This window comes from Boleophthalmus pectinirostris, unplaced genomic scaffold (genome assembly GCF_026225935.1).
Source record: "Boleophthalmus pectinirostris isolate CB_2022bp ecotype Guang Dong unplaced genomic scaffold, ASM2622593v1 HiC_scaffold_21, whole genome shotgun sequence".
Lineage (NCBI taxonomy): Eukaryota > Metazoa > Chordata > Actinopteri > Gobiiformes > Gobiidae > Boleophthalmus > Boleophthalmus pectinirostris.
Window position 1 is genome coordinate 10,941,442 of NW_026571175.1, and position 16,000 is coordinate 10,957,441.

General features: G+C 38.0%; 2 protein-coding genes across 2 annotated transcripts in view; one reads left to right on the plus strand and one right to left on the minus strand.

The window, feature by feature from the left end:
- Positions 1-7,798, minus strand: part of LOC110153754 (ubiquitin-conjugating enzyme E2 E2) — a 91,910-nt gene extending 84,112 nt beyond the window's left edge. Inside the window, exons 1-2 of the mRNA XM_020917675.2 lie at positions 7,655-7,798; positions 1,652-1,849 (exon numbers count right to left, since the gene is read on the minus strand). Of these exons, the coding sequence (XP_020773334.1) occupies positions 1,652-1,842 (191 nt within the window). The 5' untranslated portion in view covers positions 1,843-1,849; positions 7,655-7,798. The remainder of the gene's footprint in view (positions 1-1,651; positions 1,850-7,654) is intronic.
- A 1,440-nt stretch (positions 7,799-9,238) lies between these two features.
- Positions 9,239-15,989, plus strand: sf3a3 (splicing factor 3a, subunit 3). The gene is made up of 17 exons (XM_055157597.1): positions 9,239-9,467; positions 9,572-9,619; positions 9,986-10,038; positions 10,136-10,241; positions 10,322-10,394; positions 12,251-12,342; positions 12,429-12,511; positions 12,985-13,123; positions 13,231-13,299; positions 13,375-13,442; positions 14,255-14,362; positions 14,430-14,499; positions 14,578-14,742; positions 15,042-15,152; positions 15,258-15,348; positions 15,639-15,694; positions 15,767-15,989. Exons 1-17 carry the CDS (start codon positions 9,372-9,374, stop codon positions 15,842-15,844), a joined length of 1,506 nt encoding a protein of 501 aa, XP_055013572.1. The 5' UTR covers positions 9,239-9,371; the 3' UTR covers positions 15,845-15,989.
- The last annotated feature ends 11 nt before the right edge of the window (positions 15,990-16,000 follow it).

Genomic DNA, 16,000 nt, shown 5'->3' on the forward strand with positions numbered 1-16,000 from the left:
CTATGTAATTCCCTTTTGTTTTTTGTAATCGAAAGAGTCAATCTCTATTATCATGCATAAAATGCCCATAATTACAGCCAAACACTGTTTGGTTGAGATCACACAACATTTCAGTGACAAAGCGAAACATCCAAGAAACTAAAGCCATAACTGAATTACAAATGTTTTCAATAGCATGGAATGAAAATTTGTTTCACTGTGGAAAGGGTTTGTGAGAGCTGGAAATTTGTAAGACAGATTAAATGTGCCTATTTTCTCCTTTTGTGGTTTGAAAATCGGGAATCGCAGCTTTCAAATACAGAGAACAAAACGACAATACTGTAATTATCAAATACTACTACTATGTCTTATGTGTATTATGTCTTATTTCTTGCAGTCCTGCTTCCTACAATATTTACATTTGTGGTTAAGTGTTTCAGTTTCTCTTCTTTTCAATCTTACATTTTCCGGCTCTATCCTTTGGTCTACTGTACGGTGAGTGTTTTGTCCCAAACTGAATGAGTCCTTGAGTTTGGGCGGCAGTGTTGTGTGCAGACAAACTAACAGCAGAGTGCTCTCACAGTGAGCAGGCCTGGCTCTGCTTTAGTCGTCCTCCTCACTGGCTCTGGAATGTCTTCACTCCTCAGCGCACATCGATTTGCAGCATCAGCTCAGATCTGGGAGCTGCACCGCAGGAGGGTGAAAATGGCTGATTGCTAAGATGTTAAGGCTTCAAAATGCATATACAGTATGCTGGTTGCTTCAAAAGAATTCTTGTTGATGTTGGGCAAACAAGTGGGAAATTAAAGGCCATGCCAAGAACAAGGTGAATATTAAATTATGGTAGCAACAACTTTAAAATGATTTACTACTGGAGTGTTGTGCCACTGTCAAGCAATAGACTTTCAACACAACTCACCAACTACTAGGGTTGTCAAAAGTATAGTAAATCAGATACTAACTAGATACTCATTTGAGCAATTATCGAGTACTAAAAATCACATTTACAGGACAGAAAAGAACCTTTCCTGAGTAGCTTTAGAATGATTTTGAGCTGTATCAAAACAAGGTAAAGACCACATACTGTAGACTAGTATTCACCCATGAACCACTACGAAATATACCAGGACGACTGAGGAATTACACAGATATAAGGCCACAGTGTTTTTTCATTGTGGTATCGGAATTGGTATTGAATAATGAGTCTATTCCTGAAATCAAGTTTGAAATGTTAGTATCACGACAACACCACTAATTACTACCATGATTTATGTACACCTCAACTCTTCTATTGAGTCAACCCAACATTTCACAAAGTAAAGTTTTATTTTTTACCCTTTGTCAACTCACTACCCAGAGAAACCATTCAGACAGCCATTCTAATTAGTAATGCTAATGCTGTACTGAAAAATGTTTCCCTGTAGCCTGATGAGCCAAGACTTTTTTCCTATTTCTACCAGTATTAGGTATTGACGAAAACATGTCTTGCATAATTTTGTAAATCAATTATGTCGGATTTTATGTAAAAAAGACCGAGCACAAGACGACCATTATTCAACAACCAATCAAAGCTATTCAACGATTACACTAGTTTCATTCAATTCAAGTGGAAGAAAATCCTGTTTACCCAACCAAATACAGCTTTAATGCCAGAGCCCAGAACAGACTGTACCTCTTAGCGCTGGTGGAGAGCTTAGCAGCCGTCTTGCTGGAGATCTTGGCCTCCTTCTTCTTGGGTGGAGCCTGGTCCCTCTGCTCCTGGCCAGGCTGCTCTGGGGGGGCCGCCTCCCTCTGTTCTGCATCAGAGCTGCCCCCGCTGGTGTTGGGGCTGTCGTCCGGCCTGGGCTGCACCTCACTGGACATAATGACTCTGGGGGTGCAAAGACAATAGGACGTGCTATGGTTAGAAATCTGTATTGTTGTATAGGAAATGTTCCATAATAATTTAACAATTAGGTTCCTCAGTTTTATTTCTTAAAAGTGCCCATCTTACACTATTGGTATGTTATAATGTTGTTTCCCCATCAAACACATACCTAGAGTTGTGTTTTGTTTCATTCACACATGTTTAACACATAAACCCTGTATATACAGGCTGAGTTCTTCTCTCAAACAGAACACACCTTGTGATGTGATGTGTTAATACAGGAAGTGCTCACTGTGTTTTTAAAGTTCATACACCCTCAATAAAACCACTCCATTGACTCTGGAGTTGCCAATCTCTACTGAACTAAAAGTAAAAGGTAAACATATTCTGAGCTCATCTAACCCTTGACAGACTAATAATGAGTTACTCAAACGTGTGAATGAAATGTACGTATTGTATATTTCATGAGGTAATAGGATTTTAACATGGCTTAAAGTGTAATATAGGAGGTTAAAATAACTGCCCTTTACGTCTAATGCACTGTAATGCAAAAGTAGTTATTGGAGAAAGATTATTAAATTAAAAGTCATTCTGTAGGATGGAACCATATACTAGAAGCATCTGCCAGGTACACCATGTTCAGGCACATCCTTGGATAAGAATCATGTAGAAACAACCTACTATTGAATCAGATACAACACCACCAACACTATGCCACGTTCCGGAGGCGGCACATCACCTGCATGATTCCATGAAAGTAAAACCTTTGGAACATTCTCCATGGAGATAAGATTAGTTTTATGCCATACTGAGGAATTCTAGCCAGAGGAATAACATTTTTATGAAAACAAGCAAACTGGAGGCCCCTACTCCAGGTCAAATAAGTGTCAAGTTTGTGGAGATGCAAGCCCGTTCATGGTAAGATGTATGCATGACTTTACATATTTTAACACAAACGAAAACCATAAAACCTACAACAGGTGAGGTATGCTTCAGAGATGCATAAAACATAAAAACATTTGTTTCTCCAAAGAGAACAATTCACACAAGGAGAACTCACCTACTCCTCGCCTCAATTAGGCAGCTATTCAGTTATTCAGATTCAACATTTTTATACTTGGCTCACAGGATGTTAGACTGCAAACGTACGATGTTTCTACTCTGTGTACCGTTTTGAGACAGAGGCAAAAATGATATAGCAGTAAAGATTTAAGTGGTCTTTATGGTGCAACAATGAGTGGTTTGATTCGTACTAAGCGGACACTATTCTTTATTGGAATGAGAGGAGCTGTTGTTCTCTAAACTACAGCAGATCAAAAAAACATCATTAATCTCAATCCAGTCAACGTTCACTGTAAAATGGCCAATAAAATAGCCTATAGTCCTGACCCAGTTATTGTTATTGTTAGATATGTTCTGCATATCTAAGAAGAATACAGGAAGGAATGTTTAAAAAAAAATTTTACCATAAAACTCAAATATGAAGATGGATTAAAGCATGTTTGCTGACTGTTCCCTGGAGGAAATAATTATATTTTAGTCATAGTCAAACTCTATACTCCAAATTGTCTAACACTAATTTTGATCACAGTTACATGACACAACACATGTCTGTGATGCTGTCATACAGACCAACATACAACCCCGTGTATGTCCCTAATGAGAGGTTCAATTGTTTGTTGGTGACAGCCAAAATTGCACCGTGTGGCAGGGGCCGTCTCACAACAAAAAGGCTATTGTGCTGCACTGCAACTCTATGTGTAAGGAACACAGCACACAGAGATAATATAATGTAGCCATTCTTAAACTGAAATCTTGAAAGTAAATACTACTTCAGAATAAATTTTGAAGTTAAATTACTAAAATTACATTAAAAAACTAAATGTCACACTTTGTATTATCTTAATTATTATTATTATTAGAATGATTAGAAGACCAAATGAGACAAAAGGGCTAACTCTAGACTAAACCAGGACTAAACTTATTGTTAAGGTATAGCACTTTATTTTCCCATCTAAGTTTATATTTTCACATTTGACCCATACATCGGTGCTGCGGGGGCAATCTGTTAGAAGCAGACCCCACAATGCAGAGCTAGGGGACCTATGAGATCTTGACCTAAGGTTGGTCAGAGCTAAAATAAAACTAGGACTAAAACAAGACTAAAACAGTACTAAAGAAGGACCTAACCTAAAACCAGGAAAAGACATTGACCCAGGATAAAGCAAGGGCGGAACGAGGCCTGAGATATAAATCAAAAATCCAAGCAGCACAATAAGAAGCCAACGCAGTTTGAAACCACTGATCAAAACATGTTTCGTTGTGCTAGATTTTATACCTTACCTGAAGAAATGATGTATTACCTAGAACTTTTGCTTGTAAAATCTGTAGGCATGTTTAAATAATACGCTTTTTGGAGTGAAAGTGAACACTGGCAGGCAAATCACAGAGTCCCTTAAAACGGAAATGTGGCCTTTATGTAAATGAGAACAGCTGCATCGAATTATGTCGTAGAAGCGCAGTGCTGCTCATTGTAGAGTATGCACAATCACGCGCGCATATGCAGGCTCCGGTAATGAATCTATAAAGGCGCACGGCAGTTTATTTGGGCATATGAATGAATATTATGTCCTAAAGTGATTCAATGTTTTAGTTCTGTAAAATGAGGAATCAGTTACGCTGGTGCAGCCCTCTGGAGTTGTCTTAGAAAGTATATGAGGAGTACAGCTTAGGAAACACAAAACGAAATGCATCAAATCAGGTTAACATTGGGGTGAAATGATTGGAGAAACATATTTTACAGCTGTTCTATAGAAAATAATGAAGCATGATTTAAATGTTTTCAATTTCTGTGAAGCACAAGGCTCAAACTCAATTTGACAGTTGGCTGGATAGGGAAATGAGAATTGTATTAGGGACTAAATGTATTGCTAAATGATCTGCTTCAATAGAGAGCAGGCAGGCTAACGGAGTATGACTTAACAGGATTTTGAATTTATAGGTGATTGCTATGGCTTGGAATTCAGACTGGAGTTTTCTTGTTCTGAGACAACTACTCTCTTTTCATCCTCTCTTAGCAGAAATAAATGTTTTTCTATCCTTCTGAAACCATTGCAAATGTGATATATTTGTTTTTAGAATGTTTACAAAATGTTTCTGTAAATAGATACTTACAATGCTTAAAATAAAAAAGTTTATAAGTCAAACTATTTGCTTAAAAATGGCAAAAATGTGTCACTATTATGTATGTACTCTAACAACTACTTGTTAGACTATACAATAAGCAATTAGTTGAGTTTTTCAAATAGCAGTAATGGTCTGTGGGAGCAGTGGAGTGGAAAGGTTATCAATGTCACTGACGGGCAATTGATCAATAAGTACATAACCTTGCTTGTAGTAATGATAATGGTTGTCTGCGTACTTGGTGTCAGCCTTTCCAGTAACTGTAAGACACTAATCAAATGTGTATGTCTCATCATGTCCAATGAGTTAGTTAGAATAAGTGGTAGCAAGTAGTACGCATCTCAGCTGAATGACATATCAGCCATTTTTCAACAATAGTAATGTGTGTTTTATTCAATCTAAAGCAGCATTGTGTAACTGTAGTTTTGAGTCCAAGAAAATAGAAAGTTAACACTATCCTTAGGAGCATTCGCAGTGGATATGGATAATTTGATGTCATATTTTGGAAGTTTAGTTTAGAGTCAAAGGAACAGGATTTCCATAAAGACAAGCAGGAGGAGGCCAAGTAAAAGTCAGGTCTGAAGAGATGGAAGTACGCTCACAGTATGGAAGAATGTTATTCTACGTTTTTCAGTGCAAGAAAACCATCTAAAATTAAATGACATGCTTTTGTTTTAGTCTATTTTTTCACTGTGGGGCTTTAATGTCTATTGTTTAAGATATTATGGGTTTTATGATGACTGTAAAAGATCTCTGTTGTTGGTGAGTGGGTGGATGAGTGATGGAACAAGTCTCCAGCTAGGACTGCTTCAATGCACAACATCGTGTATGGAAACACTTCAGGAATTCACTTAGTTTTATTGAGACACGGCTATTGAGTGAACTGTCTGACTGACAATAGGGCACTATAGTGTAATAACACTGTCATTGTCAATGGCTCTTGAACATGACAAGCTAATACCCCTACAACGGTCAGGATGGTTTAGCTGGCCGCGGTTTAAGAGAATAGCCATAGATAATGAAAAGTTGAGCTGTCCTCCTCCGGATCATCCAAGCTGAACCTCAACCGGTCACAAGCCAGGAGTCGTGGAAATGAAAGTCGCACACAAGGTCGTGTTCACTAAATCCATTCTCTTCGGCGTTGCGGTGAGAGTGTTAACCTCAAGGTGAATGGGTGTATTTGCATTCTACCGGTCTGCTATGAAAAATGCATGGTGCTGATGAGAGGGCTTCCGTGAGCCAGCCTTACTTGAATAGCCTATTGGACACAAGAAGCAAGCACAGATTGTTACAGCAAACATGATGATGGCAGCGGATTTGGCAACATGAGGGGCGGTTGACATTTTACAAATAGGGCAGAAATGTGGTGTAATTAGACATTCGGTGTTGGAGCTGTGATGGAGGGTAATAGAGGATTATATGGGTCATGGCAACACAGGAGCGTGATTTTAAATGATGTGACATTAAAAGGCATACCACCAGCTGTTTGTTACAATAGAATGAGAGCAAGGTTGGCAAATTGCACTGTTGTAAAGCAAAGTACAATGCAAGCTAATAAAATGTAATGACCTTAAATAGGCCTACATTAACCAATAAAGTTTTGCCTTTCCCAAAAGTATTATCATGAAGTTAAAGTTGTCGATTGCAATGTTATAGATAGAAAGTTGCCAGAAGCACAGTACAGACCAATTATAAGAATATTGCTAGCTAATAAACTAGCAATAATTGAGGTAGTTAGCCACGTATTTTGTGCGAAATTAACTTAAATTTATAAATACAAATCAGCCTAATTAACACAGACAACAACAAAAAATACCTATTATCACTTTCCAGTACTTAAAATTAAAATAAAATGTGCCAAAATGCCAAACTAAGTAGGCAGGTTAACATTTCTTCAAGCTAATTAGAGGATATGCTAATTGGTTCAGCCGACAAAAAAGGCGTCAAATTAAAACCACGCTAGAATCCACTTATTGAAATAAACTTGGTTGCACGTATGTAATAGCAGTAATGTCGCTTTTATAACTCAGTAATCGAAGAAAGACTGTTAGGGAACACACTAGCACCTTGTTAAGAAGTTGTAATTATATTTGACTTAAGTGCCGTTTGGTGCAGTGGGTGTACACCGTGAAAAAAAAGAAGGGGCTGCTAACAATTTCCATGGCGCTATTCGGTACCACATCCCCCGCGGGGTGTGTGCACGCTAGCTGTAGTTTTAGCCACTAATATGTGCAAAAGTTAAGTCCAAAACACCCATAATATGCATTCATGTTAAGCACCCCGCGGTAAGGAGCACTCAGTTCCTTCTTTGGGGTTTTAAAGAAGTCAGCAAGACACCTCCACTGAGCTGGAACAACACGAAACCAAATAGCATCCGAAATTTGGCTTATCTGGAGGCTTAGTGGAGCAAGAACGCGGCGCTGCCAAATTTTGCTCCTGCCGCACAAAAGACAGAAAGGATACCCCCTTCTTGTGATCTGTCTCCCCCCCGACAAGCTCCGATAGCACCGCCGCCCCCTCCCAATCCCCTCGCTCTCTCTCCCCTCTCTCTCGGAAGAAGATAACGTAATAAATGTGCGTGGCTCCTCCGGTAAAGAGTTGGAGATTACGCACGGCACGGCTCACCTTTGCTACGCAGGCTGGACGCACGGCGGCGGAAGAATGCTGTTTACAATGGCCACAGTGTAGTCCGTAATAATCCGTACTCGGGGTGTCCGCTGCTCTGACTGACTGAGCTGCTGCTGCTGCTGGCTGCTGGAGAATGTGCCAAACAAGCGCGAATGCCCCGATAGCTGTAATTACGCACAAGGCTTCCGGTACGGGGATTGTCCTGCCACAATAAAAGCGCACGGTGTCAATGATGTTTATTTAACATTAAAAAAACTGTGACTTTCTGGGAGTTTATGTTCAGGTTTTGTGTTCATTTATATAATTATTTGACGCCAGTCTCTTGTTATTTTTGCCCTAAGCTCTTTGTTATTGTAATATATTTGTGACATGTGTCTTTGTGGATCAATAAAGTTTGTCTACAGTAGGTTTTACACCCTACATATGCACATAGCACGTGGCTCTTTTCACATCTAGCCATTAAAAAAGGTTGAAGAAAAAACATTGGGGGAAATTTTTTTCCAAATGTTCAACTAGGCTGTACTGTACTGGAATAACAACAAAGAATTGAAATACATAACCATACAGGGCCAGACATGCAATGCTATTCTAAAATATTATGAAACTGAAATAATATGAAATTGTTAGATGGTCAGTCAGTACTGTGATGCAGTTATATGAAAATAAAACATAAACTGACTGTAGCTCTTTACTGGTTCACATGGTATTCTGAGAACAAGATCCGGAGTCCTTGCTCTAAGTTACCCTTAAAATTCAAAGTAATTTCTGTTAAGAGGCAACTTTGTTTACCTGGCCTATCTCTTTCAAGCTAGAGTTGAGCCATTGCCTAGTTATAGTCGCTGAAGTTCAATTCTGTCGCCTGTATGATTTGTAGATTACATTTGTCATTTTACGGAGGTCGCTATATATTCATTCATCCTAAACTCAATAATCACTTGACACTTGACTTGGTCTGTAGTTAGTATTGTTGATAATTAATGTATGTTATTATCTCTCTCTCTCTCTCTCTCTCTCTCTCTCTCTCTCTCTCGCTCGCTCGCTCGCTCGTCAACTCCTTTGTTTAAACCTTATTTTATATTTTATTGAGATCATGGGTTTACTTCCGATACTATCTCTCTGTATAATCTAACTTGACTGTCCAGACCGTCCAGACCGCCTCCATGCGTGTCCCCACACACCATGGATCCCCACATGAGGGCGCACGAACCCTGTTCTGCTTTCTTGTTATGGCTTTGATGATTACAGACTACAAAGGAAATAATGAAAAGGTATTAAACAGAATCCAGAGTTTGACCTGGTGTGAAACTGTTGTTTCTTTGCATCCTTCATTCCACCTGTTGATGTCTGAAAATGTGAAAATTTAGATTATTGTTTTAACTTTCCAAAATTACCCATACATTTTCAATGTTGTTTAAATTATATGCATAGCTGGTGTAAATACTTCTATTGAGAGAAAAGATTTGTAAAATTGTCCAATAATTTAATAAAAGCTTTGGACATCACCTGGACTGACCACTAACCGCCAGTCTCCAAGCCGGAACCTTTCTTCTCTGTTTCAGTTTCCACCACGTGCTCATACTGCGCTGCACTCGCTTTCCAATCATGCGCCATTGAAAACAAACGTAGCCGAGACGATAGGCTTTTTTCATTGATCGCTTCAGTACTTTATCAGGTTTAAATTGTATTTAGCTGAAGTTTACGTAAACAAACAAAGATGGAAAGCATTTTAGAGCAACAGCGCCGCTATCATGAAGAGAAGGAGCGACTTATGGATGCAAAAACGAAAGAAATGTTACACAAAAAGTCTACGGTAAGAAGTTCGCTGTTACGTTAGCTGTAGCATTGGCATAATGTTAATTACTCAAAAATCTCATTCGTAAAAGTCTAATTTTTTAAATCTGATTTTTCCGGCAGCTTCGGGAGCAGATAAATTCTGATCATCGGACACGAGCAATGTTGGATGTAAGTTTTATTTAGTTAAATACTAACACCGGCATGCTAACAGCAATCAAACACACTGGTGCATTAGTTTTTATTTTACGTGCCTATATAATTGTTGACGTTAACATTTAATTAACTTTTATATGGTTTATAATTCTGTACAATATTTTAATAACGTGAAATATACAAACTACTACTTATGGGTACATCGTTTACTGTACAATCTTGCATTGAGTTTTACTCATAATATGTATCTATTTTAGCCACCATTGTATAAAAAGTATCTAATGGCAGTGTTAAATATAAAGCCATACTATAATACTTGCTCAGCTGTTTTTTCATTCTTTTTGCATGAAGATTGAAACAATTCACTTTTGTTTTTTGTAGCGGTACATGGAAGTGTGTGCAAACCTCAGAGACTCGTATGAAGACAAAGATGGGTATGTTTTATATCATTAATAAGATTACTTAACCAGTAGGTAGAGACGGCATGTAAAAGGTTTGTTGGTCTAACTATCAAACCTTGTATTGGATCAGGATGAGGAGGGATGAACTGGCTGCCATCTCGGGGCCAAACGAGTTTGCAGAGTTCTACAACCGGCTCAAACACATAAAGGAGTTCCACAGAAAGCATCCAAATGAGGTGCTGTTCTCTAGCTGTGTTCTTTCAACATGTCAACTCTTAAAAGAACATTCACTTATTTCAACATTTTCTTTCCCTAGATTTCCATTCCGATGTCGGCAGAGTTTGAAGAGTTATTTAAAGCCCAGGAGAACCCCAGTGAAGAAGCTCAGAGTAGGTTCAACTCTCTGTTGTTATAAATGGCCATTGCTTTAAATCACTAACTGCACCAAACATGTTTACCTATACATGATACCAAATAATAACCTCATAAGTGGTATAGTGGTTTTGTAAGTTGTTCATGAATAATGATAGCTATAGTAATAAACATATTATATATTATTGTAGACTCATTTGATGCCAAGACCTCTTTGCTCTTTAGTACTATATTAAGAAACAAAATTAGGCATGGGCAATATACAGTATGTATTGGTACAATATTGGTATTGGTATTGAAATAAGTTTATTATTTTTCTTAATAATTAATTAGTAATTAGCTACAATTTATAATCTTAAACTGTGTCACTAATAATAAGTTATCAGCCACAACAACAAGCAAATACTGGATATATTTGTATTGGCTGATAAAATGTATATTGGTCAACCCCTTAAAAAAGACATTGTGCTTGTGTCTCCTATATTGTCATAATCTATGACACTCGTGGCTCTTTGTTGTAATTTCAGCCTCGGATGTCATAGAATATGACACAAGCACAATCTGATCCAAAATGACTCGATTAAAAAAAAAAAAAACAAGGCCGCTGACTCACCGTAAACATCATTGTTATGACCCGACTCTGCTAGGAACAGGGGAAACCCAAGATGTAAAATGGTCAAACTAAAGTTATACTTTATTTAAAAGGAATGTTAAAGTAAAACTAACAGAAAGTGGATATTTACCATAATTAACAAAAGGTGACTTTTAATAAAGTATTTAAATGTATGACTAAAAAAAAAAAACAAATTCACAAGCTATACTGGCTTGTCAAAGCCTGATCCCATCAGATATCAGAAGCTAAGCAAGGCCAGGCCTGGTTAGTACTTGAATGGTAGACCATGGGAAAAATCAGGTCATTCTGTCCTTAGGCAAGCCACTTCACCCATATTGCCTAGTATTAAAGCTCTGTTAGTCTGCCCTAGGCTACAAATGTAACCACAGCTGCCCTATCACCACCGGATATGGAGTGAATGTGCTCAGTGCCTCGGAGTTCCCAAAGTTGCACAAAAACTACATGGGAGACACAGTAAATGTGGCATGCTGCTCAGACAGATCGGCAGCACGAAGTGGCAGGGAGCAAGTCCGTATATAGGTGTGTCAGCTGCAGGTGAAGGCCCAGGAATGGCCAGACTCTAGGGCAATGCAACAAAGAGCAGGAATGGACCCAGGAGCCAGTCAGGTGCCCGCTTGAAGTTAATGCACTACCCGAAGTGGTCTGCCAGACGGATGTATGCATGCATACACAAACAGAGAGCTTAGGAGCAGAGACTTAAACATATATAGCTACAGGAGAAGGTGGAGGCCTGAAGCCGTAACAGTCTTCACAACCAAGAGCAGCGCAGCTGTTGGCACCTCTTATGGATAGCTGCAGAAGTTGTGTGGTTTTTTCAGTTGTACCAAAGGATTACACAGCTCTGCCAAATCTGTAGATTAAGAACATAAAATTGGAGAATGAAATACTATACAATACAATTTCAAGATGGTAAATGAGAAGTGGAAACAACTATGACATAGTTAAACGCTTTGAAAGATTCATAATATGTCATCTTATGTCAAACAAAAGGAATTGAAGATTACATTTACATTTGTTTAAGTATAATATTGTGATAATGATTTTGATGATGATAAAATGTTATGATTGCATTAATGTGCTCTTGCTTCATCACAGTTCAACATCTGAAAACTAATTTCAAACAATAATGCAAAAATAAATTCTTTTTTTACTGTGCTACAAAATCTTAATGCTTCTCCTAGAAGAAAAACAACACTAGAGTTTAAGGCTGCAAATGATTTCAATCTGTTATTTCCCCAGATCTGGTGGAGTTCACAGATGAGGAAGGATACGGCCGTTACCTGGACCTGCACGACTGCTACCTGAAATATATCAACCTGAAGGGCGCTGAGGTGCACAGCTTGGACACATGAATAATTCACTGCACGCACCGCTCTGAGCTCCAGTCCACTTACCTCTGTCTGCTTTTCCTCCACAGAAACTGGACTATATCACCTACTTATCCTCATTCGACCAGCTCTTCGACATCCCCAAAGACCGGAAGAACGCTGAATACAAAAGGTAGGATTTGTGTTATACTAGGCAAACCAAGGTACACATTTACGACAGTTCATTTAAAAGCAAACTTTACAGAGGGATCTGAAATTGGGAAATACTTTTCACCACTGATCTTGTGTAAAGAACAGTTTAAAATGCCTTATGTATCGCATCTATAAATTCTCTTGTTGATGCCCATAAACAATAAGAGGAGCTCAAAAAATCCTATATAAATGATTTCTGAATACAAATGGTAAAATAATTGATTGCACTTCCAAAAGATGGGCAAAGTAACCAATGAAGGTTCTTTTCAATTTTTTAAAATTTATACCAAAGGCAAACTGAATTTTAAAAAAATCATTGAAATATAGCATTTTCCAAACTATAAAAGGTAACATGGTGATCTAAATATGTTATTCGTTAAGTGTAATCCTTACCCTCTTAATACCCTCTCATTAAAATAGTGGCACAGTATAAAACCTTTTATGCTCTTTTAGGTATCTGGAAATGCTGCTGGAGTATCTGCAGGAGTATACCGACAGAGTAAAACCTTTACTGGACCAGAACGACCTGTACAATAAAGTGCTGACGGAGTTTGAGAAGAAATGGGACAATGGCTCCTTCCCTGGCTGGCCTGTGGGTATCTTTTCTCCTTACCATGACTTTCTTGCCTATAAATAACTTGACCTATATGTTTTATGGCACAACCTGTTTTATAAAATGTAAAACTGTTTTCCTTTTAGAAAGAGGCCAGCAGTGCCTTGACACATGCCGGAGCTCATCTGGACCTTTCTGCTTTTTCGTCCTGGGAGGTAGACACTAAAATGTTTATTCACTGAAGCTGTAATATGTAAAAATGTTTTGTCTAAATGCATGTTGTTTTACAGGAGCTGGCTTCTTTGGGTCTGGACAGGTTGAAGTCTGCTCTCATGGCTTTGGGGTTGAAATGTGGAGGGTAAGTACAACTTGTGCATATCTAAGTATTGTCATTGTTCTTTAGTAAGCTCAAACTAATTATTAAAATAAATGACACTCTCAGTAGATACTCTGATATAAGTAGATGTGTTTAACTTGCAGTTATGAGTGGATATCTATACATTCAGAAGGTAGAAAGGACCAACAAAGCCTTTTAAGTAGGAACTTTTAAAGGCTTAAGGTGTAGAGTACAGGGGTGCTTGGCTGCTTCTGTCCCCATAGGACTTCTTTGAGTGCTTTGAGTGCAGTGTTATTTCAAAATAATAGCTGCTGCTCAGCACTAAGTGCAGAAACATATATTGAAGGCAAAATAATTACACTTAGAGCACAAAGGCAAATATCCCTCCTATTATGAAATGTCCATTTCAGACCAGTGCATATTGTTTTGTCCTTCAGCAAGACACTTCTCATACCTTGCGTGTATGAATGGCACAGATTGGCAAATGTGAGTCCACGTTGGTAGTTATTTCTTTACCACAGCAGAATGAAGAAATGATGGAAAAGACTGTAGTATAATCTTTGTGAGGCTTGGCAAGTTAGTAAATTACAAAACAGATTAGCATTGTTAGTGTACTGGCGCCAGTTAGTCTGACTAGACTCCTCTTCAACTTGGAGTCTGACCCTCAGTGGACCTGGTTGAATAAAGCAAATATTGAAAAAAATGTTATTACAAATTATTATATATATAATTATATTAATTATATCATTATAATTATATTGAACAAAATTATGTGTATACAGTCTTTGCCAGATTGATTTAAAAAGTAATATAAAACATCTTTGTTTTGACAGAACTCTTGAAGAACGTGCTCAAAGACTGTTCAGCACCAAAGGCAAGTCCCTGGAGTCGTTGGACCCTTCTCTGTTTGCAAAGAACCCCAAAGCCAAAGGCCCAAAAAAGTAAAGACATGTAAACCTGTAATTCTAATAGTAATGATGCTATTACTAATATATATATCTTTTACAGAGACACAGAGCGTAACAAGGAGATTGGCTTCCTGGAGTCTCAAGTTTATGAATACGTGGAGATTCTTGGAGTAAGTTAATAATTGTATATATCAAGTTATTTTATTTACATCATTTTAGTTTGACTGACATTGGCCTTTCTGCAACAGGAGCAGAGGCAGTTGACCCACGAGAATGTCCAGAGAAAGCAGGCGCGCACAGGGGAGGAGAGAGAAGAGGAGGAGGAGGAGCAAATCAGCGAGAGCGAAAGTGAGGATGAAGACAACGAGATCATCTACAACCCCAAGAACCTGCCACTGGGTTGGGACGGGAAGGTTGGTCTGCTCTACAGTCTCCAAATGCAGTGTTTCTGGAAAAGTTGTGTTCAAAAGCAGGCTGTAATTGAAATGCATTGTTGAGTAGATTGTTGTTGTTGTTGTGTAGTCCAGTTAACGGTCTGAAAAAAAAAATATATATACATATATATGTATTATTTGATTTATTGCAAGTTTGTTGTTCTTAATGCTTCAAATGAATTTGTCAACTTTGACTTTTAGAATTTTTGAATGTTTTAGGGTTTGTTTATATGCCTGGCATTCATTTAATCTTTATCGTATTTTCTGGTTCCCCTCAGCCCATCCCATACTGGCTTTACAAACTCCACGGGCTCAACATCAACTACAACTGTGAGATCTGTGGAAACTACACATACAGAGGACCCAAGGCCTTCCAGAGACACTTTGCGGTAAGCGTAGTTCTACTTATCAGTCTAGTTTTATCAACCCATACTATGTCTATTTAATTTTGCACAACCCCTGTACAATCTTTGTTTTTATCAACTGCTTTTCAGGAATGGAGGCACGCTCACGGAATGCGCTGTCTAGGAATCCCCAACACAGCCCACTTTGCCAACGTCACACAGATTGAAGATGCGGTTTCTTGTAAGTTTTCTATTCTCAGGAAAAAATAATGCACGGGTTCCAAGATTAACCACAATTGAATAAAAACTGTAATTTCAATTGTTGCAAATCTCAAATTTCCTCCACAAACAACTCTAGTTTAGATCTGTATAAACATGTTCTGAAATTAGTTTTTTGTATTAGTTTGTCAGTTCGTATTTGATTCTTTTTGTCAATTCTCCTGGAGACGTTTAAATTGTGAACTCTGAACAGAACCCTATAATTTAAAATATAATATAAACTACTTATATTTGTGCTGTTTTTATACCTAGTGTGGGCAAAACTCAAGTCCCAGAAGGCTTTGGAAAGATGGCAACCAGACACAGAGGTTAGTTTTCATTCAATTCGATACCACACAATTGTATTTGTAATATTCTAATTTGTGTTTATCATATTACAGGAAGAATATGAAGATTCTATTGGAAATGTGGTGAACAAGAAGACGTACGAGGATCTGAAGAGGCAGGGCTTGCTCTAGATCATTTTATCAGTTCATTTTTTATCACGTGTTTTGCTTTTTATATGTAAGTAATTAGTAATGGTGTTTTATCGCTACCCATTTCCTTATCATTTTGTAATATGGTAACATTGATCCTTATAATAAACACAATACTGTCACTGTTTGTGCTGCTGA